The following is a 24,992-nucleotide window of genomic DNA, read 5'->3' as shown; positions in this document are numbered from 1 at the left end:
TTGCAGTGCTCCTGGGTGAAAGGCAGAGATATATCGTGAGCACCAACCAATAAGGATCCAACTAAGAAAAGCGATAAAGGAGTGAACCAGCAAGCGGGATTATACTAGGTATACTGATAACAGCAGGTCTTCCAAACAGGATGGGCGCTGCCTAAACTCGATCTAAATAGTTCCGCCTGAACTTGCAATATAGGGCGGGGTCAGCAACGGAAGCGTCCAATGGCTTCCTAGCAGTGTGACCTCACTGGTTGTCGATAGGCGGATTTCCGGAAACGGGAACTTTTACATAAGCCCTGAAAATACAGTTTCCGCATAGTGACAGTGACATCTTGTTTCATTTATTGTGAGTACTTCCTCTTTGGTCTGAGCAGGCATGGTGGTTGAAGGGTCGTTGAAGGGGAGTGACTTGCAGAGTCAGGATTTGGAGCGGATGAGTTATGCAGGGGGAGAGCTTGGGGTCTCGTTCGACTTGAATGAGCCATGTCTTTCGCCTTCCTACGCCTCGTCATGCTCCTCCCCCCACTCGGACTCGGAGGGAGCTTTCAACTGTTTCAGTGGAGATTGCAGCGACTGGAATCTCTTCACAGGTACTTAATCCTTACTCTGCCAACGTTAAGGGCTACTGAGAGTGGGATTTACAGACCCGTAGCATGTTCCTGTTTAGTTACATTCATTAATGATTTAATTGGGCATTTCTCAAAATCTGGGCGTCCCCGGGGCCCGGACTAAATCAGCACTATTGGCGTGTGTGGGCCACATTACTTAATAATATATATGTTTGCTTTGATTAGTAAAACTACATTGAAAGGTTAATTTATACACACTGTTACTGCTTTTATGGTTCATACTCAAAATCGCAGCCATGTTTCCGCCCTACTCTATATATTTAAGACGCAAACGTCGTCACTGGAGAGGATGTGGTCTAAGCTAGAGCTGCCGATTTTGGTGCTAGAAACCAAGGTTCGATCCTCGGGGTCGCATCCACATTCTTTGTTTTTGGGCAGATCACTTAATCTCCCCGTGCCTACCAAAACAAGCATTGGCATAGCCAATAAATCTCGCCTTTGGGACCTTTAGGTATGCAGCAGGTAACAAAGGCGAGACAGACGCCACACAATTTGCACTAAGGAGTGCATTTTAATAGTGCTGAATTTAATTGTTCTAGAAAACTTTAAGGATGAGACATATTTAAAGCAGATTAAAAAGTGGTTGTGGAGGAAAAGATGTGTTGTGTTGCCATTCCAAATGGAGTTTAGCTTTAAAATGATGACAGCACTTCAGAGAAATAAAACTTAGGAATGGAAAATCACTACATTTTCAGGAGAAAACGTTTTTCTATTTTGTTGTGTTGTTGTCCTTTAAAGCTGAAAATATTCCAATCTATTTCCAACAATGCCTAAAAATGAAAAGGCTGTATTTTTTTATTCAATGCAGTCATCGGGAAAGGTTGTACTTTAATTATTGGTAATGTCAGAATATTTGAGATAGTATATCTTCTACTTTAAAGAGACTGAAAACTGAAAACAGTGGACTATTGGGAAACGGTCTGCGAGGCACATGGACAACTGTATCAATAAATAAAAATATTATCTCTAGAAGGGTCGATTCACTTTTTGCTGTGGCATATTAGGTGTCAAGAACCGTCGAGACTATTGCTTGCAAGAAAGAACAAGCACAGGCGTTGCCAATAGGTTTCGCATTTGGAAAGTTGGAGCTATTGGTTTTGTTACAGCTGATTGCTGGTTGAACACTGTACTCTCTCGCTCCTGCTGTGAGTCTCGAACATTAAAGGGGCAGTGGTGCAAAGTTCATTATTCTGAAAAATGTATCTTAAAATACCAGCATTGGCAAACACAACTTTCAATCTTGTGAACAGCATAAAACCATATTTTTTGCATGTTTAAATATCTCCCGTAGGTCTTCATAACAGGGCGGGGGTTCTTACTTTAAGGCTTGCTCGTATGTCCAGATAGTTATGCACGTTACATATTTATTCCACTTCAAAATGCCTTGGGAATGGATGCCTTTGAATATCAAGTTGGTGGAAGGCATTTGCACGACTGTGTAAGTTTTGTATATCATAAATAAAATATTTCGATTCGAAAAAATCTTTATTTCGATCACATGATCATAAAAGATATACATTGCATCATATATAAAAAATTTAAAAACGCATTAAACAACATTAGTGATCAGTAGTTTGTTAAAAAGAATAAATGAAAAAAGATGTGCCGGTGATTCAAATCTGTCCCGAGTCTCCAAGACTCTTTATACAACGGGTTCGGGCGTACACATTGAAGTTAAAAATTTGGATAGTGCAAAAACTATAGTGGGAGCTAGATCTGTCTTTAAGACTCTGTAGGCGGGTAAAAAAGTTCTGAACCCCAAGTTTCTGAGCAGGGGGACTAGCCAGTAGTTCCTGCTCCTCTCATAAGCCCGGCAAAAGAAAACCACATGAACATCGTTTTCCTTTGGGTGGGCACATGCCGGGCAAATTTCTGAAGAGGAGCGACAAGACCATGATGCTGTGAATGAAGCCAGAGGGAGAGTTCCAAATCTCCATTTCACTTTTTGTGTACATTTGTATCTCATAAATAAAATATTTCACTATTTGTCTACATATTACTTTCAGGTAGGCTCTGAATTGCCATTTGTCCGTAAAGTAATATTGTTAATCTTCATTATTTTAAATGTAAATACAGAAGTGCTGGTACTCACTGTTCAGAGTACCTATTCACTCCTGAGAAGTGCAGTTCCTTTAACTAAATGTACTGCAGCAGTGCTGAGAGGCGAAGGTACTCCGTACCTGCCCATTTAAAGTACTGCTTCACATTATAACTGGCAGATAGCCAGTCTGTCATTTGCTTTTGGTGGGACGCTGGTTGTTGGTATGGCAGGTGATGCAGAGTTAATTGGCTGCAAAGTTGAACTATGCTGTCACAGGGCAGGTGTACTCTCCGAGACCCACATTGAGGCTGTTACGGTAGTCATGAGCATGCTGGATTATTGTATTATGTAGAGTGCAGTAAATTGCCATGGTTTGTACAACCTTAAAGTGCTTATGGAATCTAAGCCTACTATACAGTTGTAGGGTATTTGCGGAGCAGAAGGACCGCGATCTCTTAATATTCTATGTGGTTTGGATTCACATTGGTTAGGTGTAAGTCATGTTGTAATGTGGTAGGCTGATGCGCCCAGGGAAGCCGGATGGGGGCAGGGGAGCCTGGTGGGGGGGGCGGGAATGCAGGCGGATTGCGCTGTGTGCGAGCTTGAAGAAAAGAAACGCACGACAGACCCAGCAGGGTGGCTGTTTTCACCGAGGTGTTTGTGACATTAAAGGCACTGAGAGCGAAGCCGCAGCCGTCTCTGGTGCCGTACAACCTTAAAGTGCGTATGGAATCCAAGCCTACTATACAGTTGTAGGGTATTTGCGGAGCAGAAGGACCGCGATCTCTTAATATTCTATGTGGTTTGGATTCACATTGGTTAGGTGTAAGTCATGTTGTAATGTGGCAGGCAGATGCGCGGAGGGAAGCCGGATGGGGGCGGGAGAGCCTGGTGGGGGGGGGGCGGGAATGCAGGCGGATTGCGCTGTGTGCGAGCTTGAAGAAAAGAAACGCACGGCAGACACAGCAGGGTGGCTGTTTTCCCCGAGGTGTTTCAGTGACATTAAAGGCACTGAGAGCGAAGCCGCAGCCGTCTCTGATACCGACTGTGTCCCGAGGTGGCAAACATCCCCCTTGTTGACAGCTACCAATCGCCATTGTAAGTGTGGCAGGCAGATGCGCGGAGGGAAGCCGGATGGGGGCGTGAGAGCCTGGTGGGGGGGCGGGAATGCAGGCGGATTAGGGAGATGTGCGTGCTTGTGTCGTCACGTGACCCGCTTTTGTGGTCACGTGACTCACATGCACTTGGAAGAAACCGCAGTGGTTTCACTAATCGATTGAGCCCTTGAATTTTCGCCTATTACATTCGCAAGCGAATGATAATAGGCGAAACCTAAAAATGAAATAAGGCAAGTCCCATTCACTAAGTATGCAAAACACCTATTCTGTCGGTTAGCTTTTTTTTGTGAATGAAGATTAAATCGCACTCAGATTGTTATATCCCTGACTGAAGGCTGCTGTACAGTGTTTGATTCATTGTTAGTGTTTTTATATTGTCTCCCGGGTTTTTTAACTTGCATTTTCCACTGGAGGTTATGAATTAACTGCAATAAAAGCAAAAGCAAGGACAGCACACAGACAGATATTATGCTAGGCATTGCACGTTATAGCATAATATTTCTTAATCCATGTGGTATCTATGGGGAGTCTCTCTTTTAAAGTACTAAGTTATGTTGTTAAGATATTCACTAGAATAAAATGGGATGCACAGGTGAACGTGCTCGCACCTTGCCTGCAACCCTATTTAATAATATTGTATGCGTATCACAATAATTAAAAACAACCGAACCCTAACAGAGTTAATATAAATGAATCTGATGCAGGCCTATTACCTCAGTACATGGAAACAAACATAATCTGAACTAAAGAGACGTACACATTGTATATAACTATGCTAACAGTATTATTCACTATGTTTTAACTCCACCTCTCTAGAACCTTAGAGACAAATAAAACTGAAAATATAGGATCTAAAAATGAGAGAAATATTTCCACTGACGCTGCTGTTTTTGGCCGCTTTGTTTCCGATTTGGAAGTTCTTATTTTTGCTGGGCTTGGTGTTTTATTTGTTTATTTTTCTAAGAAGATAGACTACATTGTCAGGAAAATTGAACGCACGAAAATATAACCTATCCTTTTAGGAAGTTATATATCTTGTAAAATCACGAAAGTGGTGATTCTACATATTAGGAATTACCACACCTTAGGTTTAGAATAGCTCCTGGGTTTACCATTGATAAGGTGATAGGGAAAATATAAATTTGTAGCAGGTGAAATAAGGTGCCCACATTGAGTCCATGGGTTTACAGAGTTGCCTTTATTTTCCTGAAAATAAAAATAATACGAAAGGCTCACTTTCTTTATTTCTCGAAAATCAAATTTCCTTTAACCAAAGAAAACCAGTGGTCTCGGCATTGTTAGAGCTATTGGCATTGCTCATGACATTGTTTTTATTTATGTTTTGGTTTTTAAAACATAAATAAATGGCATTGTCATTTACAATGCCAATAGCTTAATCACTTGCAAATGCGAGACCTATTGCATTTGCACCCACACAGAGCCACACACACAAAGCCACCTGTTAGAAATGGGATTTCTGGTTGGCTAAGGCTTGCGCCAAAGTCAGGCAGAAACCACCATTCTAAGTCGGGGCAAGGAAGTCACCCGCCATGATAACCCCTGCTCACCCTCTTGGTAGCTTGGCACGAGCAGTCAGGCTTATCTCAGAGGCGATGTGTAAAGCATTTGCGCACGCACCCACCAGCAACAACATCCAAGGCCCTCCACAAAAGGAACTCCACACAAGGTTATATAAAAATAGCCTTTGTATTATTAAAACACATCAGAATCATCATCAGAGGATGTACATTGTGCCAACTGCCACGGGCAAGATTTACAAGGGATTATGTACATATAGGACAGGGCCACATGGACCACTGTCAGGAATAAGCACTTGGTAGAAATAACAATTAGCGCATAGAACATATCATAACTGTAGCACCAAATAACACATGCAGCACACAACCAGTAACCACTGGCAGTAGGTAAGTACCACCTACGCAACCCTAACCATCTTAGGAAAATATTACGCAGGGAACCATGAACACACTAGTATAACTATACTAGGAAGAACAACCTCCTAACCTTGAAAACACATTCAGCGGTATAGGCTAGACACATGACGCGTAAAAACACATTCAGTGGTGTAGGTAAGCAACTTTGTACATGATGCATAAAAACACATTCAGAGGTACCAGAACACAGGGTGAGCAAAACATACTACACACAGTACATTTCCTAGCACCCAAAGTAGCACATAAATCACATTTAAAGTCCAGTTTGCGCCACTGCGCCAAAACCTAAACGTAGCAGCTGCCCATTACTTGCTGGGCTGCTGAGGGACAAGAACAGGGCCTAAAGGCTGCAGCTGGCACAAAGTGCTGCGCAGCTGGGGAAGGCCAAGTAGTGGCGAAATAGTGTGACTCACTCCTGAGTCCAAAAGAGCATGTCCCCTAGGAATAAAAGCCTAAACCGTGCAGCTGCCCACTACTTGCTGGGCAGCTGGGAAGCAAATTGTGCCAGGGCCTCTCACTAGCCCCTCAGGAACCAAAACTGCGCAAACTGGGAGCCTTCTAGGCTCTAGGAATACATCTGCCACCTGTTGGAGCCCTCTAGGCTCTAGGAATACAAATGGTGCACAGGGGAGCAAAACTGCGCCCAACATGGGGGGCCCTCTAGGCCCTTAAAATAACTGGGGTGCCTTGTGGGCTCTGTATCAAGGAATGCATAAACAACTGTGCCCCCTTTGAGCCTGGTTGGCTCTGAAACATAATGGGGCCTCGTGGGAGCGTGGGGAGCGGCCCGCTGCCAACCGGGGCCGCTCTACCCTTCTAAAATGCCCCTAGGAATGTAGGAGTCCCTTCTCTGGGGACTCAGGACAATGGCCCCTATACTGCAAAAACGGAGCCCCACTCACCGGGACTCCAGGTGCGATGTCTCCGCTCTTGTGCGGCGGTAGCGCTTTGCGGGGCTCTCTCACCACATGAGAGCCCCGCCTTCACAGAGCGCCTGGCCCGCTCCCCTGGTCTTCACCCGGTCCCCATCTCGAGACCGGGACTTCTTCAAATGGAGCCTGCAAGGCTCCGGGTTTTACTGCGGCCGCCGGCTGGACTGCGGAGAAAGCTTCGACGCAGAATGTGGATAGTAGATAGTATGCCTGTGCCTGATATTTATTTTAACTTCATGCGTCACGTGCCATAGTTTACATGGTGTGAATTAAATCATGCAAATACTGTGCATTCTCTGTACCCTTTTAAATTGGTTTTGCTCTCGAGGGAGAAGACTGCATGTTAAAACGTTATTGTTGGGAACACAAATAAAGTGAAACACGGTGCAAATTGAAGTTTATGATTTATGAAGCTTTTATATTGGTTTAAAGTGTCTTTTCCTGGTTGTTACTGGGGTTCAGCCCGCATTACACTGTGTGCACTTGTATCTGGCTGGGGTGCTAGTTTGGCGTTCAGATAGGCAGTCACGTGGGTTAAGTGCTTGCTCCTTTTTTTTTTTTTGTACTGTTTGTGAGTGAGGAAGGCTACAAGTACAGACCATCAACAATTGTACCCTAGGAGCAGTTCTGATTTTAAAGACAAGAGACACGTTAAATCCATTTATTGCATGAATAAAATAAAATTAGCTACTTATTCGAAGTTGAACAGGTAGTATACGTGGGCTAGCTGTTCAGTTTCCAGAATTGTCTGCGCCTTTCAATGTTGTAGTCAGGTAAGATATATGCACATATTTGAGTGTTAGCAATAGCTAACCAGCGCGCGGCGGCCTGTGCGATTCCCTTGCGCGAGCGTGCAGCAAGGCGCGATGATTGCTACCATATGGCGCCACTACATGGGGCCGCGCGCTCCCGCAAGGGAATCGCCAGACATGCACGCGTTGCCATTGCAAGCATAGCAACGCGTGCACGTTTTTGCCCTCAAAGCTGTGCCGATGGCTAAAGGTCACTCTCCTATGCAGCGCATACGATCTGCGTAGGCGACACCTAAAAATAAAATTGAATAAATAAACTTAATGTTCCCTTGTGTAACGTAACCAGTGTTCCTGTACCTTCGGGTCGAGTTCGCGGCATGTAAATCTGCAAAAAAAATCCAACTTTATTTAAAAGTTTTCTGTGTCCTGAAAACAAATGTAAAGTTCGTAACATAAAGTAACACGAGCTGTACGTTGAAATAACGCTTCAAACTGGGTATTTATTCTCCTCCATCTGCCTTTGTTTTCTAGAATGTCAAAGTACTAAATCTGCCATATTGTCAGTTATATCAAAGAATAATAGTTTTGAGATTTGTATATTGGAAAGCTGAACTCTCCAAATGGTTATTTTATTGTAGGCTCCGGAGATATATATATATATATATATATATATATATAATATATATATATAATATATCTCATTTGTTTTCCTGTCGTAGTTAGGATAAAGGGCAGTATGAAAGACAGCGTTTTGTTGAGAAAATATTTGACTCTAAACATCTGTTTTTTTTTGGGTGTTTTTTGTTTGTTTATTTTTTTGTTCATTTTTCTTAGGCCAGGAACATTGTGTGATTTCTAACCTCACTTGAATAAGTCAGTGATGCTTTTTCTTTTACAAGTGGCTGTTATGATGGATGTTACAGTGTTAACTTCCACTTTCCGTTTTTAGGTCTCGCCTACGCCTCGCGCTCCATAGGAAAAAGACCTTAAGCCATCGATTCAGTTTGGCTGCCAAAAACGTGCCGCTTTGCATTGCCTTCAATGGCAGCGCATGCACGTTTGGGGATTCCCTTGCGGGAGCGAGCTTGGACATATGGTTCCTGCTCGCTCCTGCAAGGGAATCCGGCGCAGGCCCCCTCCTCTCTTCCCCTCCCCCCTCCTCTGCTCATCAGCGCGAGGCGCCCGCCTGTCTCTTTTTGGATCCATTTCACAGTGAAGCAACTAAATGAAAGAAGTAAAGAGAGATTGTGAACCGTTGACATTGAAAAGTCCACAAACACCTAAAACCAGCCCACCAGTGAGGCCAGCTCGCCTGGCATTTCCAGATTGCCTTATGCCAGTCTGACCCTGGGACCAAAGGTGGTGAGAGGGAGAACAAGCATTGGCTTCATTTAAGACTTTAAATAAATTCAAAACTGAATTCCTGTGGGTAACACGGTGTAGATAAACATCTAGAGCATTGACAACGCAGGCTACAGTTCGGTTTCCCACAAAAAACTTTTCATCTCACAAACTTTATTAGTGGGTTCGTTTATTATTTCTTTCCATTATGTTTGGCAGTATGTAAACCATACATGGACATATGGACCACATTACAATTGCACAATGTGAATGCTTAATCCATATCCATGAAAACGATGCCGTGATATGCGGCATAATGTCTTGATTCAGTAATTGGGGAAGCAACAAGTGCGAATCCGCCAACTTATTAATACAATTGCCACATTTTCTCAATTTTTGCATACATAACAACCTTTCGCTGACAAACCTCCTAATTGGCGCCAAGTTGCTGCAGCACTCTGCTGATTACAAGTGTGAGCCACCTATCTGTGAGGACATCAGGACAGATGGCAGGCACAGCGGGAGGCCCTCCGACCTCGTCAAAGGGTCCACTCCCCGAGCCCAAGGTGCTTGGAGGTTGACTGTAATTGTACTCTTTTAAAGGTTTGCCAATTTACTTGTGTAATGATCCACGGCTGAGACATTTACCTGAAGCCACTTGTCTTACAATCCTCGGCTCCGGGGAAGGAATAATAAGTCTTGGACAAGTTCTTGCACATTTAAAGCTTTTACATTGCTAATAATACCCGAGTTACTGTAATGGGTGATGTGAATAGCACAGATGACGGCCTGAGCAGTGGGACTGGAGAGACTGCCACATTGCCAGCTGCTGCGGGCGCATTTTGGGCCTATTTCTAGTGTTTATAGATCACTGAACCATTTTGGTCAGAAGACAGAAATTCAATTTATAAGGGGGAAAGTGCAAGTTTAAAAAGAAAATTTCTGTCTGTCACAGGGCAATAGTCCCTTAGTGCTTGAAATGGGAAAATAGAAGTGCAGGTATCTTTTACCGAAGTATCTACTTGCTTCTGAGAAGTGCCGGTACTCGCCTATTAAAAGTACTGCACCTCTGCAGGGAAGTGCTGGTACTTACTTATTAAAAGTACTGCACCTCTGCTGGGAAGCGCAGGTACTCTCCCTCTCGAAATAAATAAGTGCAGGTGCTCCGTATCTGACAGTACCGGCCCATTTAAAGCACTGCCCTTAGACACGTACAACACAGCTAAGTGGAATACGAGCATGGATTCTACCGGTAGAAAAGCTGTTGAATGTTGTGTGTGTTGTGAATGTCTATCTGACGTGTGTCTTTAGTAGTCCATGCCTTAGAGTTGTGTACTTGGCTGAGTATTGACTTAGTGTCACTAGTGTGCTAAAGCTAATGTCCACGTTGCAATGCATAGTTTGAGGGTGGAAGTTTTTGCTGTGGTGTTGAGGACCAGAGGCGGCGAGGTCGATGCACACTGAATATATGTATCATGCCTTACTTAAAGTGCTTATCTTTGTGTTCACCACTGCCGCTGTGCTCAGCAGCGGCGGCGCGTCCTCAGGGGCTGCTACACACGTATCTCAGATCTGCGCAGAATGGTGCGCTTTCTTCACTCGGCCATTTTAAGGCTTCATCAGTCAGAGCTCCTTGACGGAAAACCTGAAAAATGGTCACATTCCTTATGAATTAAATTCTGCAGGTCCACAGCTGAGCGATCCTAAAACATGCGTTATGCACACGTTACGCTCGCACTCCTGAGTTTCTCAGCAGCACTTAAATGTTTTGCGTGCACAACGGCAATAAAAAGAAGCGTTGGCAGGGATGTGGAATTCCTATAGCCCGACGCCCAGGACATTTTGTTTGGGGTCAAGGGCAACAAGTTTTAATGTGCATTTTGTCCTTGGGACAAGCAGGTCCTACCCCCAGCAGCACACACCTTTTGGCTGCCAGTTTGCAATACCACATTAAGGATCAGGGAAGGGCACTCCCTGCAGTTAAGTTAATATTTGTGTGCATATGTTAATGCTGTTCAAACTTGTATTTATGGTTCATTAATTGAGAGCCTTTATTATTAGGATGAGCGCTCTCAGTAAATGTAAGTTCTGACAGCACTACTGACAGTGGTTCCAGTATAAAAATGTGGGCACACTGTTTCAAAGTTTAGCAATATGAGGCTATGCATAATGCTCCCAGAATGCTCTCTGATTAGATACAAATATTTGCAGAAGCTTGAAAGCAAGATTAATGATTATTTCCTTTCACTATAAAAAGTTCCGAAAAAATGAAAGTAGGAAAGCATTTTTTGCTAAACTACTGTAAAATTTCAGGTACCATTTCTTTGCAGCATCATTTAGTAAAATCTGTTGATGCATGCTAGTATTCCCCCAAAATATTCATATTAGAAAATCAGTGTAACCAGTTTCAATACGATTTTGGGAATCAAAAATAAACCAGCATTGGCGAAGCCAGTAGGTCTGAAATGGTGGTCATCTTTTTAGTTTTGGCAATGCGTGACTTGTTTTGGCATGGTTTTTGTAAAACCTTATTGATGCGAGAGCTGCCAGATCCTCACCATTATAACAAACATTGGCAAAAGCAAAAAAAATGTTGGTCTCAAAAAAGCATGCACTGCTACATTAGTTAGTGGCACTAAACAAAACTACTTTGTGTGCCGATATGCTCCTTGGGAAAGAGCAGAATGCTGTCACTCACCGTGAAGCCAGCCAATACAGAGAGAGAATTCTAATCGACACAAAAGGTCATGGGTAACGCCAGACCAAATTAGGGGCCCACTTTTCAAAGAAAGTCTCAAAAGTGCACCCTTGGTATATGTCCTTGCAGTAAGGGCAGCTGTATGGCTTTCGTGAATTCTCAAGAATTTACAGCAGTCGGGCAAGAAATAGTACTCCTAGAAAATATTTGTGAACTGCATTTCAGCATGAGCAAATGTGCATGTGTAGATTTGCTCTTGCGATAACCTGAGAGTTTTCAAGTTTATTTTCCCTCCAACCATTTTATTCCCAACTCTGGAAGAAGGTTTACGTCTGCCATTGTCAGGAGTAAATTTCCAACATTTCTCAGTATTGGACAAGATTAGAGAAGGGTTTTTGAAAACCCTTAAAACATGCAAGTTAGTAGGTTTGCATAGACTCAAAAGGACACTCCAACCCTGGAACTATGGTTTACCACTACCTTCAGTCCCAGTATTTAGATCTGCGGAAACGTAGCAACATAAAGGGATTGCTAGTATTCAAACACTACTATGGTAGGTGCCCTGGCATAATCAGAGAGGCTATATAAGAGCTCCTATATAATGTGATTGCTGCCATAATTTTGCGCCGCACAACATGGCACCAAAGGGACACGTGGATTTTGTTACAGGACAAGTAGATTTATGAAGCAACCTGTCCCATGGACAAGTAGATATTTTAATAAATTCCACACCCCTGGTTGGCATTGCCAATAGGTCTCTCCTGTGGGACCTTATAAGTGTTTAGTTATCCAGCACAATATCCATGGTGCAACAACATCAAGTGTTGCATGACTAAACACTTTTAAGGTCCCAAAGGCGAGACCTATTGGCTATACCAATACTTGTTCTTTTTGCTATTAAAAATCTCAAGTGTCAGGGTTGCCCCCTCTCTCCGCTTTAGTGATAAACCGCATGCAAGCGTAGCCACGCAGCCAATGGCTCTATCGGGGACTGGTGTGGTCGCTTGAGTACTCGGACAGGATAGCACTCTATGCTGACGACGCGTTCTTATTCTTTTCCGACCCTTTGGTCACCGGGCCGAGGGTGCTTCAGATCTTGCGGGTGTTCGGTGGAACGACAGGACTACGTGCCAACCCGTCCAAGTCGATGCTTTTCCCCATATTTGGCGAACAGGGGAGTCAAACCTGGGCCTCGGTGCTGGTCATTGCGGATAAGGGGTTTAAATACCTCAGTGTCCATATCACTAGATATCCCACCATGGCGTGGTCGCGCAACATAGCCCCCTTGCGACAGTATGGTCCCACCTTCCCATATCCTTATACGGCCGGTCCCGGTGGCTCTAGCGACCTGTATCCAATCGACCTATTGTGGTGACATTGCAGCAGAGAACGTACAGGCGTATTATTGGGCATTAGGCTTCAGTGAATGGTGGTACAACCCTCAGGCTGATCCGGCTTGTGTGGTGGATCGGGTCTTCCTGGCGGAACACCCACTATTGGATCTCTTATACAATAACTCTTCCTTGGAGGCCTTCCCCACCGGCCTGCCGTACGGTAATTCAGGTCTCGAGACGTGTATCCCGGTCCATCGGCTGGTGGGGTATGCTAACAGGCATGACTCCCTTTGGCGGGGCACACACCTCTGGCCCGTCTCCACTCTAACCGGATTCCATAGATGGGATGCTATAAGAATATCTACATTAGGAGATGTGATGCGTGGGCCCATGCTTAAATCTTTTTAGTGGCTGCAGGAGGAGTTTGACCTGCACAAGTCCCAGTTCCATAAGTATCTTCAGCTCTGCCATGCCCTGTCCCCCCTGATAAAGCACCTTAAGTTCTTACCCGAATTCCACCCACTAGAGGGCAGACTGTTAATGGGGGATCTGGGAGGACCCTGTAGTGTAGTTCCTATATTCCCAATAGGCTCTGCGCATTAGAATAATATCTCCTATAGATTTGACGTAGGATTTAGGTCGACTAGGTCTCTATTGAATATATTAAACTTAATTGTGAGTGCCAGACAGCTCAGAGGTCACTAGAAACTTTCTCGCATTCACAAGAAGGAATTAGTTTCTGACAACTGCATAAACATGACAACTTTGTGTCCCAAGAATAAGAAATGTATCACTAGAGTCGCGGAAACAATAGATAAATATTTCACTTAGTCAATCGTGCATGCTTCGTATCACCAGATGTGCAGAGAAATAGAAAGACTGGCGCTTTCAATAAAAGGATTTATTGAACAGTCTTCTTTCTCATACAGAAGAAATGAACTGCTACAATCGTAATGCAGGTTGCAAAGTATAATGAGTACAGCGATAACAATATTATAAAATAATACTGTAAGAGCATTGTATGGTTCACAATGACTAAAAGTACTCAACTGGTGCTTCTAAAATACGCCTACAACCAATGTACGTAATGTAAGTCTTGTACTAGGAAAAAAGTAAGTGTGATGGAGTATAAGTTTAGTATTCTTTGCCAAGAATCTATCCAAGATTTCTCTTGGGGTCTAATCCACTCCGTACCTTGGTTTTAGAATGAAGGAGGTCTGGTATCTCTGTCTAGGGACTCAATTTCCCAACACCCCGCAAGGTTGGAAACACTGGAGCTGGATTCTCGTCGAGAGAAAGGACAGCGTCTCAATCGGTGCATCAGCTGGATGGTCGGCTTCCTTCGGCACTTGCTGTAGCGAGCTGCGTCGGGCAAGGAGATGGTCGAACTTCTCCAAACCACCGTGTGTTTGCTAGAGCAAGTGAAGGCATATTTATACCATGAAGGTGTCTAGTTTGACGTAAAGTCAGGGCATAATAACGTCATCAAAGAACCCCAAGGGAATGGTAGTTCTTTGAAAACTCCATGAGTTCTTGGACAAATCAATATTCAGGCAAGGGGATGTCCCTGACTGCTTAAGCCGTTTTTCCAAGAAATCTTTGTTGCTTTTTGGAACTGGTGGAAGTAGCCATGCCTGTATTTGGACTGCATGGGCTATGTCTAAATATGGGTATACTTTCTATGCCTATATTAGGGAAATGTGAATTGTACCTATATAAGGGCATGAATCAGGAAATTTGCGCTCTAATCCTAAAACGCCATACAACATCCACTCCACTTTATTATGTTCGATATTACCAAATTCTAAGCATTTAAAACCTATCTAAAGCATGATGTTAAAAAAACCCACCCAAAATACATGAAATGCATTTGAAATGGTTGTACACAAAATATGAGCATTTATGCTGTACGCATTTTAAAAAGCAATGATTTCATTCAAAGCATATAGTATGACTTTGGAAATGCTATCGGAATGAATTATGAAATTTACATTTATGAAATGTCTCTTAGCTACAGAAAAAAAGGTCGAGACCATTTCATGGCAGAATATATAAATTATATCAGTTGTGGACAAGGTCAAATATTGTCTTTTGGAAGTATTCAAAGAATTCTTGTTCTCTAGTAATAGTTCTACTTTAGGTAGATTACTTTGTGCCCAAAAAAGTGTAATCATAGAAAAAATAGAGTTCTAAAGTTAGAAGCTTTGTTTTAAAAAAAGTGAAGGTCGAATTCAGAGTTCATCAGAACGCTGTGTGCCGAATCAAGTCGGTGCCATTGTTTGGAGAATACATCAAATCTTCTAAGCTGGAAAAGAATTTGTTTACTTCCGTCGGTGAAAGTTGGACTACCTCGTTAAGCAGATCAATCGTACATAGATGAGAAGCATCACCGTCAGCGTCAGTCGCATTAGCAATGTTCGCAGTAGATGGTACCGGTGTGCCTGTTGATCCACGTATCTCACCGTCCGCAGTTTGTGTCTGTGAGACCTCAATGAATGCCGTCATCCGGATTGGTAGCCGTTGGGGACAACAAGTGCATGAGCAGTGACTGGTCCAAGCAAAGTATCAACCTCCGTTGGCATGACTGATGGGAGTGTCCGACAGATGTCTAGCACACATTCTTCTCCACATAGCAGGCATTGTAGAACAGGTAAGATGCAATCTTGCCAGATTGGTCTGAATGAAAGAAACCATGTGGTATTTAGATCTCCTAAATGAGCCAAGCCCAAAATTTGGATTGTGCGCTCACGTCTCCTCATCGCCAGAAGAGTGTTCTCCACGGTGATCTGGGAGTTGTTGGTAGAATGGCTTGCGATATTGGGACAGAAGTAGCAAAAATAATATTCCTGCTGGGACTTCCAAAACGAGAGGCAGTCCACCAAACACCGAGTTCAGGAAGTTTGGAAATATGCAGAGGACTGCTTCAAAAGGTGCTAACAGTCCAGAAAAAATGGTCTTAAATACATGTACAATACCAATCGTATCAGACATGTTTAAGATAAGACCTAAAAATTTCTGCGAAATGTATAGGGCAGTTTGTGGATAAAAGGGGATGTATCTCCGCAGAGGAACTTGCAACTTACAGATCATACGTCTCTTTGGACGAGGTCAGTGGCACAGTTTTTTGTAAAAGAATGGCTTTCATTCTGCTTAAAGAATCAATTTGTATAGAAGAGATGTTCAGTGAAGGCCATAACAGCGACTCCCCGTCTGTCTTAGGTTTAGGAAACAATACTTGCATACAAGTGACCCTGGCTGACACAGTTCCGAGATAGGCTATTCCTGGCAACATGCCAAATCAGCTGTGATCATTCAACATATTGTAGCTTCCATTAGAAAGCTGCCTAAAAATTGGATCTATCACTGCAGCTGCAGAACCCTGCAGGTGGCAGGATAAGTTGGTAGAAGAACCATCACAGCCTACATGTAAATTAATAGCCTGACATTAAAGTGTACCGCTTAGGGTGCTTTTGCAATTTGTACCACTAAGAACTACTTATTTTCCCCCACTCCAACATCTGTGTGTGTGTGTGTGGTAAATCCCAGGTTGACTTAATGTATTCTTTACCCAACCTTTCATATACGCTTTCTGGTATATGTTTCAAACAATACTGAAAATGGAAAATAGTCACAGGCAGAGTGATTGTCCCATGTATTACCCATTCTGTCGCTGGTTTTTCAGAAACCGTTAATGGTAATCTTTCCAGTTTTTCAGTGCTCAGCACCTTATAGTCTGCTCCTCTTTGTGCCAAAGTGATTTGGTTATCTGTAAGGTTAAATACAGAAAACAATGACGTGGTGTTGATTGGACGCCATGGCACATAAACAGAACGAAGATTTTGAAACGTCCAGCCTAATAGCATTATAGAACGCAATTGTGACTGTCCATGTTGTAGCATGAGTAACTCCTGTTCCATTATGTCTATGGCAGAGGATACTATGCTGTCCAAAGAATAAATTCTGGATGACAGTCGTTAACCCATTGTCAACTACAGAGCGATATTTCTCTAAATTAATACAATCAATTTCACGTATTCGTTCTGCAGTCTCTGCTTGTGTCGCTTTCCATGCCTCATTATAAATGGCATATATACCCGTGTATATAAAACGTTTATGACGCGGTTTAGGAGGCCCTTGTAAGAAGTTCCTCAGATCAACGCCATCTTTAAGTAAAGATAAATGTTGTTTTACCTCTGTTAGTGTGGATTTTTGTAGCCCGTCAAGGCACAGTTTTCCTACACTGTATGTTACTATCCATGGATGTTGTCTCTAGACATATCTTGGATCTGGCCTAGTGAATGTAAATCCTGGTGTTTTATTCAGGAATCTGTCTTGACAGTTGTTTGTGTCTGTGGGCCAGATTAACCATTTTTTCCAATTAGGATTAGTTCTGTTTTGTTGTATAATATTATGTACGTTGAGGCTAGAGGTAAAAGTACTATACAAGAACTTCAATAGCACACAGTAAATTAGCACAGTATACATTTTGCCCTAGGGGCCTCACAAACCATATACTAAGAAAGTGGTATAAGTACCGCTCTCAACATAGAGAAAAGGCCTATGGCCTTTAGAACCGCTGGGGCAACCAGGAACCACCCAAAGTAGGGATGCAGGAGACCCATGGGAGACGCGTGCAGTTCCTAAACACAGCTGCGAATCACCATTGACTTCTATGGAGAAGTTACAGCTAGAATTTTAAAGAATAAGGATACTTAGGAGTGGACTACGGTAAAACCCTTTCAGTACTGGACACTTCGGGAGTCAAGACCCACGGGAGCGCTGACGTGCTTGTGTTACCTCACCCAGGGAAGCCAGGTGCATAGGTGTCTTTTCGTGTCTGGTTTCATCGTCGTTTCCAATGGCGAGCTGCAAAGAAGTGCTGCAGGTGTCCAGGAGAAGAGTGTCTGGAAGGATCCTAGGGTGGATCTGAGATCTGAAGAACCTGAAAGCAGAGGGGACAGAGTCTGGGTCACTAGCCAGTGACCAGGTAGGCGACAAGAAGATGCCTGACGATGTCAGGTGATGTAGGTGAAGCTTGACTCTTCAGCTCTAGGTCCAGGAGGCGTCAACGGCGACCAGGAGCTGGATTCGAGCTGTTCGAGCTGTCCCACGTTGGATGTCGAGTGCTGCAGCATCTGTATCCGGATTGGACCCAGCAAGCCTTGGCAACAGCAACCCACGCAAGATGGCAAGATTGGCTTCGGTGCAGACCAGCAAGGTCTGAGGGACTCACTTTGGGAGGGGAGTCGGGGCACGTCTGGAGCAGCCAGGAAAGCCCAAGAAACAAAGAAGAATCCTTTTGTAGGGACCCACCAGTCGACGGACCAGGGATCGCTAAGGGGCCTCGAGCAAAAATGCAGGAAGCGGGCCCACAGAACACTCGTGGAGTGTAGGCCCACAAACTTCGGTGCAAAAGGTGCTCAGGGCTTGGACTAAAAGTAGCCCAATGCACATGTTCGGGAAAGCTCGGGAAGTCTATGAACTAGCAAATGTGCTGGATGTCCAGTAGTTCCGGTCCCACGTCTCTCGTGATGGCTACAGGTCTCAGCTTCTCTGCGGACACATGTCAGCCTCGGAGATGTCTGGAAGTCTGTGTCCTTTGTTGCAGATTCTTCGGGAGCCTCGAAAATGCAGACTGGAAAGATGCTTCTTTGGTGCCTGTTTGAACTGGGGGGGTCACGCCTTGACCTCAAGAGAGATTTATTTCGTCTTCCAGTCGATATGGAATCTCGAAGGTCCAAGATTTGTGTTTCAGAGTTTCGTCCAGGGTAATCTAAAGTCCTAGGGACTGGGCTCCTATACTTATACTAAGTTTGGGGATGGACTAACTCTAGGGTCCCACCTATGGGAGGACCTGGGAGGGGGTGGTTACACCCCTTTCCCTTTGTCCAGTTTCGCGCCAGAGCTGGGGCTGAGTGCCCCAGCAACCGGTTTGAATTGGGAAATGCACGGGGACACCTTGTGTGCCCCAGGCACTGTCTGGAAAGCATCCACTGAATGCAACCCACCCTGCCCTAATACACTAAAGCCTGTCTGGGGAGGTGTTGGCACCTCCGTGGACAGGAAACCTATTATCCAAGCCTCCCCTGTCGGAGTTTCGTCCAGCAGCACTAGGCCAGACTCCTGTCTGTGGCAGCAGCATCCATTTTGTGATGCTGGGGCTCGGATTAACTTCTACCGGGTTTACCAGTGTGTACATGTCTTCTCCCTCTAGAAGGGTGAAATGCTACCCCCGCCGCCAGAACTGGCGGGGGGTAGTATTCCAAAGTTTGACCCCAAACACGACCTGTTTTGATGCCGCCATTCCAAAGTTGGCATTAATCGCTAGGTTATAATGCACTTAAGGGTATATGGTATGGCTGTATCATAGAACAGCTATAAGGAAGGGATTCCGAAAGCTGCAGAGGGGCTCAGCTCATGCTTGGGCACCCTCTCACAAAAAACCAAGCACTCTGCGTTCAGGATTGTCTAGCATGAGCTGAGCCTGTCTGCAGCTTTTGGAACCATGTCCTTATAGCTGTTCTATGATATAGCCATACCATGTACTTGTAATTGCATTATAATCCTTGTGGTTAATGCTAACTTTGGTTTGGCTTTATCAAAACATGTCGTCTAAGGTGTCATACGCTTTGGAATACTACCCCCCCCACCGCCAGTTCTGGCGGCGGGGGTAGCTTTCCACCCTTCTAGTGGGAGAAGACATGTAGTTACAGCTTAACCCGGTTAAAGTTAAACAGAGCCTCAGCATCACAAAATGGATGCTGCTGCCTCAGACACGAGTCTGACCTCCTGCTGCTGGACGAAACTCTGGCAGGGGAGGCCTGGACAATAGGTTTCCTATCTTGGGAGGTGCTGGCACCTCCCCAGACAGCCTGTAGTGTATTGTGGCAGGGTGGGTTGAATGAAATGAGACCCTGCCTGGGGCACACAAGGTGCTCCATGCATAGCCCGGTTCAAACCAGTTGCTGGGGCACTCCAGCCCCAGCTCTGGCGCGAAACTGGACAAAGGGAAAGGGGTGTAACCACCCCCTTTCCAGGTTCCACCCATAGGAGGGACCTAGCAGGTAATCCAGCCCCTTAGATTAGTATAAAGCTAGGAGCTGAGTCTAGAGACTTTAGATTATCCTGAACTGAAACGAAACTCTGGACCTTCGACATTCTACTGCAACTAGAAGACTGAAGAATCTCCCTTGTGGTCAAGGAGTGACCACCCTGTGCAAACGGGCACCACCAGTAACTTGCCGGTTTGCTTTGTCTACGCTCCAGCAGGAACCTGAAGACTTAGCGATGCAGCCTCTGGACTTCCAGACTTCTCTGACTCCGACCCACATCCACAGCAAAACTGAGACCCGTGGCCAACATGAGAGACGTGGGACCGGACACCCTGCAGTACCTGCTTTTTGCTAACTGTGCAGCTTCTGAGGCGTCCTCTGTTGTGCATTGGGGTTTGAGAATCCCCAACCCCGAGCAGTAAGTGCACCGAAGCTCAGCCCTCCACACTCCACGAGTGCCACGTGGGGCCTGTGCCTGCATTTCTCCTCGACGCGTCTTCGCGGTTGCTAGCCCGTTGGATAGTGGCCCTCTTGAAGACATCCTTTTGGATCAACACCGCTTGCCTGGTTGCTCTGGGCTTGCTCCTGTTGCTCCCCAGACCTTGCTGGTCTGAACAGAAGCCGATCTTCCCTTTCTGCGTGGGTTGCCTTTGCCAAGGCTTGTTGACTCCGATCCGGTAGCCGACACCGCCAACAGTGAGATCCTTCGTGGGACAGTCCGTATCTAGCTCCTGGTCATTGTCGACGCCTCCTGGTCCATGTGGCTGCAGAGTCAAGCTTCACCTCATCACCTGATTGCATCTCGACATCGCCTGGTACCTTCCTGGTCACTGGCTAGTGACCCAGACTCTGTCCCCTCTGCTTTCAGGTTCTTCACTTCTCCGATCCACCCTTGGATCCACCCAGACATCTTCCTCCTGGTCGCCTGCAGCATCTTCTTCCAGCTCTCCATAGGATTCGACGACAAAACCTGACACAAAAGAACACCTATGCACCCGGCTTCCCTGGGTGAGGTAACTCGAGTACTCCGGTGCTCTCATGGATAACAACTATCCAAGTATCCTAGTTTAACTGGGTTTTCCTGTAGTCCTTCCGTAGTGTCCGAAATCGACTACTTTGTAAACTTTACGATCCCATTGAAAGTCTATGGTAACTCGCCTGTGTGTTTAGACACTGCACATGCATCCTGTGGGTCTCCTACTTCCAGTCCTTTGGTTGATCAGTGTAGCCCAAGCGATTTCGTAGGCCCTAGGCCTTTTCACCTTTCCTGAAGTGGTTCTTATACCACTTCTTTGGTATATGGTTGGTTCGTGAGGCCCCTAGGGCAGAATTGTATTTGTGCAACTTATAGTATGCTTATTGAGTAACTTGTGCTGTATCTCGAACTCTGACCTCATAAAGAGTGCAGAGGGGTGTGTTAGTAATAAATACATATACTTTTGATGTATACCTTGTGTGGTGTCCTTTCATTTGGTATTCAAGGGATTGTTATTGGTAAAACAATTGGCTTCACATGCTCTCTGAAGTGTTAGCTTAAGACTGCTTTGTCAATGCTACCACTAGGATAGCTGGTCTATAAGGTTGACTTTACAACCATCACCATAAGGGTTGTTTGCACTGGTGCAAGGTGCTCACTAGAATAGTGAACATTAAATACCAGGCCAACTTCTCACACCATATACTAGGGACTTACGGGTACCCAATCTTGAGTGTATCTAATGTACATGCAATAAATTTAGAGAGGAAGCAGCTATGCTGGGGTCCTGGTTAGCAAGGCCCCAGCCAGACTAAAGTTGATAAATCAGTGAAACACAGCAAAAAGTGGGGGTAACCATAGTAAGCAGATTCTACTCTCCTACAACGATTACCTGTCCCTGCAATCTATGATATGTAGGGACGACGACCCTGAAACTAACACGAAAATGTGTACTCATTTTCTCCAACTCGAACATTCACCTGACTCGTTGAGAGGGGTGGTCCTTGAGGCCTTCACTAAAATAACATGAGGCACTGCTGTTGATAGCGCAGAGATGGGTCCACCGGCTGTCTACCCACAATCGAGGGCTTAACAAGGTAATACTGTGGATCGTATTAAGAACACAAATTTTTGGGTAGACTCAACACTTGACTAGATCCACCTATACCCACTCCTACCAAAGGGGTTAGATGGCCTTGTAACACACTGACACCACCATCATTATATACCCTCCCCTTAGGTGTTACTGAGACGCTTGGCTGTAAGCATCACATCTGAAAATGTCTCAAAGGAGTTCATCAATTGGTGGGGCCTCCGCTTCCATCGGATTACATTGTTCCCCATTATGAGACTTAGTCATTTTCATGAAGCTAAAGGTGACTACAAATATTTTAAACATTAGGAATAATTGGGAAAAAAAACTTCTTTAATAAAACGATTTCCTTCTTAAAATCGGAAAAACGTCATGAGTATGCCCTTTTGTTTATGTTTAACATCTATACTTTATAAGTACATGCAAAGATGGCCCCATGGTTTTTGTTGAAACAAGGTAGACCTACAAGATGGCCGCCATAAGAACTTAATTGAGAGCAGGCTTTCTAGGTGACACACAACACCGTGCAGCCGTTCTGGACGTGAATACACATGTTTGAAATCAGTTAAACAACTCTGCTCAGGTACTCAATACCTTCCAATCCCGGTATTGGCAGGTAGGTCAGCGGCCGAGGTGCTAGCTACGCACACGTGAGTAGTCCGCTCTCCTTGATTTGAGCCCCTTAGTTGTTTGGGCTACGAGTCCTGTGTTCTTCTTTTTTAGACGCGATGCTTTCTCTGGTGTTCACTCCAGCAACTTCACATTGGGGGGCATGTTCGTATATATTTCTTAACTCAACTCCGAGGGCTGAGATAAAAATGGTAACTACACCTTAAATCACTTTTAGACAAATAACCTGCATAGGATGATTCTAGATTGAGCCTGTAGCTAACATGGCGCCATAAGTGATGTTACACGCTGATGTTACGAATATTGTACTTTCCATCAAGTAATCAAACACATGGCTGCTAAGAAAAGGGCATAATCAGACATCCGTTATTGTTGAGTCCAACATTTTGTTTTCAACAACGATAGAACATCGTCACAATAGTTTGACAATCGACGTTAACTCCCTCTATATAGACTGTGCTTATATGGAAATTTCTAAACACAATTGACACTCTCTCTTCCATATGGTCCTTAGCACATGAGGAAGTCCCTCGTGTATGACTTGACGGGCATTGAGTACGTTTTTTAATAATCTAAGTAGGACGAGTTATTTATCTAATTTCTGCAATATTGTTTTGTTTTTCAATAGGGGGGTCTACGTTCACGAGTTATCACCTGTGAACATCACATCAGGTGGCACCGTACGTTAGCCTGTTTTTATTCATTAGCACTTATGTGTTATGAGTCAGTTGCACACGGGATAGGAGAGTTAATACACCTATACAGGATGCTGAATATAAATTAACCTATGTGTCAATTTCTCTCCAAACAGGTAGATCCTGTATTATCAGGTAGATCTAGCACTACCAGGTATTCTACACAATTAGTAGTTAGGGTGGTTAATAGTCATCTTGTTAATAGTGTGATTCTTTGACCACATCACTACCCTGGGTGAAGATAGCTGACATATAGGTTTTAGATCCTGACGAATCGCCCCTAGATTAAGGATTAGGTGAAAAACATGTTGACCTCTCACACGAAAGAGCGCCCTAACTGAGACATGAATCCCAGCCATGTGCCTTTTTGTTTTGCTTTTACTCAGGGTAGGAGACCCACTCATTAGAATTGTCGTTGCTGGTACTCCCAACCCTGTTTTAATTCAGTCATCTAACACATTTGTGGCATCTTCACTCACATGGCCCCTCACCCCTACGGCACCAAACGGCTATTGGAAAAAAGATCTCCGCCAAAGTGCCCCTCATTGGGAGCCCATCAGTTATTGCAGGTCCGACCCGACGAGGAGCAACCCGATGATGAAGCATGACACCCATCTGGGTGTGTGAAGGCCCTATATTCCAATAAAATGAATTCCCACCTCTGAACCATTCATGGCCGAGCACTTCTAAATCCCTTTAACTGACTCAGTTTTTAAGCCATCAGGAACAGCATATTACTTGTTTTTCTCATAAATGAAGGGAGAACCACACAGCCTCTATGTGGGACTAGGGCATAAAGCACACAATACTGAATCAATAGTAAATTCGTTATTAGCACAATACACAGCGGGCTCCAGGGGGAGACCGAACCATATAATAAACAAAATTGTATAACAACAACTACACTACTAGACACAGTGCCTAGAGCACCTAGAATTGCTGGGACCACAAGGAACCATCCAGAGGAGTGACACAGGGAGCCCACGGAGGACAGGTGCAGTGAGGAAACAGACGCGTGCTTCGTACAACTCTATAGGAAAGTCGTGGACAGTAATGTCCACCAAGGAAGGAAGACAGTCGAGCACCGAATGGGCGGTGAAATCCAGAGGAGGCCTGGATCTGGTTTACTGCGGTGGTGTGCAGTGAGCGCTGGCGGCAGACTGCTGCATAATCATACAGGAGGAACCTGTGGGAACCATCGTGCCGAAGCCGCCGCAGCAGCCGCGGAGTGTGGTTGCAGGGCGGCGCTGCACAGCATCGGAAGCTGGGTGAGTCCGAGCGGGGGATCGGAGCTGCAATCCCCCAGAGCCGCCCAAGACTAAGCCTTGCAGAGGCTATCGCTCTGTTGCCCCTCGGAGGTGTGAGGACTCGCGGGAGCGTAGCCGCCGGCCGGGTTCCTCTGCTCCTCTGCTCTCAGCTTGCATGCTGCCCCAGCTGATATGGCACTGCGGGAAGGCCCTCCATAGCGGGGCTGCTCCTTCTCCCCCTGAGGGGTGGTAGGTGCAACAGCAAGCGCAGCAGCCTCCAGGCAGTAGCTGTATCAAGTGGGAGCTCAAGACAGGATTGACAAGGCCAGGAGGCAACGGTGACCTGTCTCGTGAGCCATGCTTGCCCAAACTACTCCCACGTAGATCCGCCAGCTCACCACCACTTTCACTCCGACCTTTTGGCCCAGGTGGGGGACAGGGAGCATCCGTCTACGTTTGCTATCAGCTCAAGTACCACCCCAAAGGAGAATTGACAGACCCT

General features: G+C 45.0%; 1 protein-coding gene across 2 annotated transcripts in view; it reads left to right on the top strand.

Annotated features, from left to right (window-relative positions):
* The first annotated feature begins 274 nt into the window (after nucleotides 1-274).
* The window catches only part of NFKBIZ (NFKB inhibitor zeta), a 542,353-nt gene continuing 517,635 nt past the window's right edge, over nucleotides 275-24,992 (top strand). For both annotated transcript variants that reach the window (XM_078657808.1, XM_078657809.1), the window contains exon 1: nucleotides 275-587. In XM_078657808.1, coding sequence (XP_078513934.1) covers nucleotides 374-587 — 214 coding nt within the window. In that variant the 5' untranslated portion in view covers nucleotides 275-373. The remainder of the gene's footprint in view (nucleotides 588-24,992) is intronic.

Source organism: Lissotriton helveticus, chromosome 8 (assembly GCF_964261635.1).
Source record: "Lissotriton helveticus chromosome 8, aLisHel1.1, whole genome shotgun sequence".
NCBI classification, from domain to species: domain Eukaryota; kingdom Metazoa; phylum Chordata; class Amphibia; order Caudata; family Salamandridae; genus Lissotriton; species Lissotriton helveticus.
This window is presented reverse-complemented; position numbering and strand designations above follow the sequence as displayed.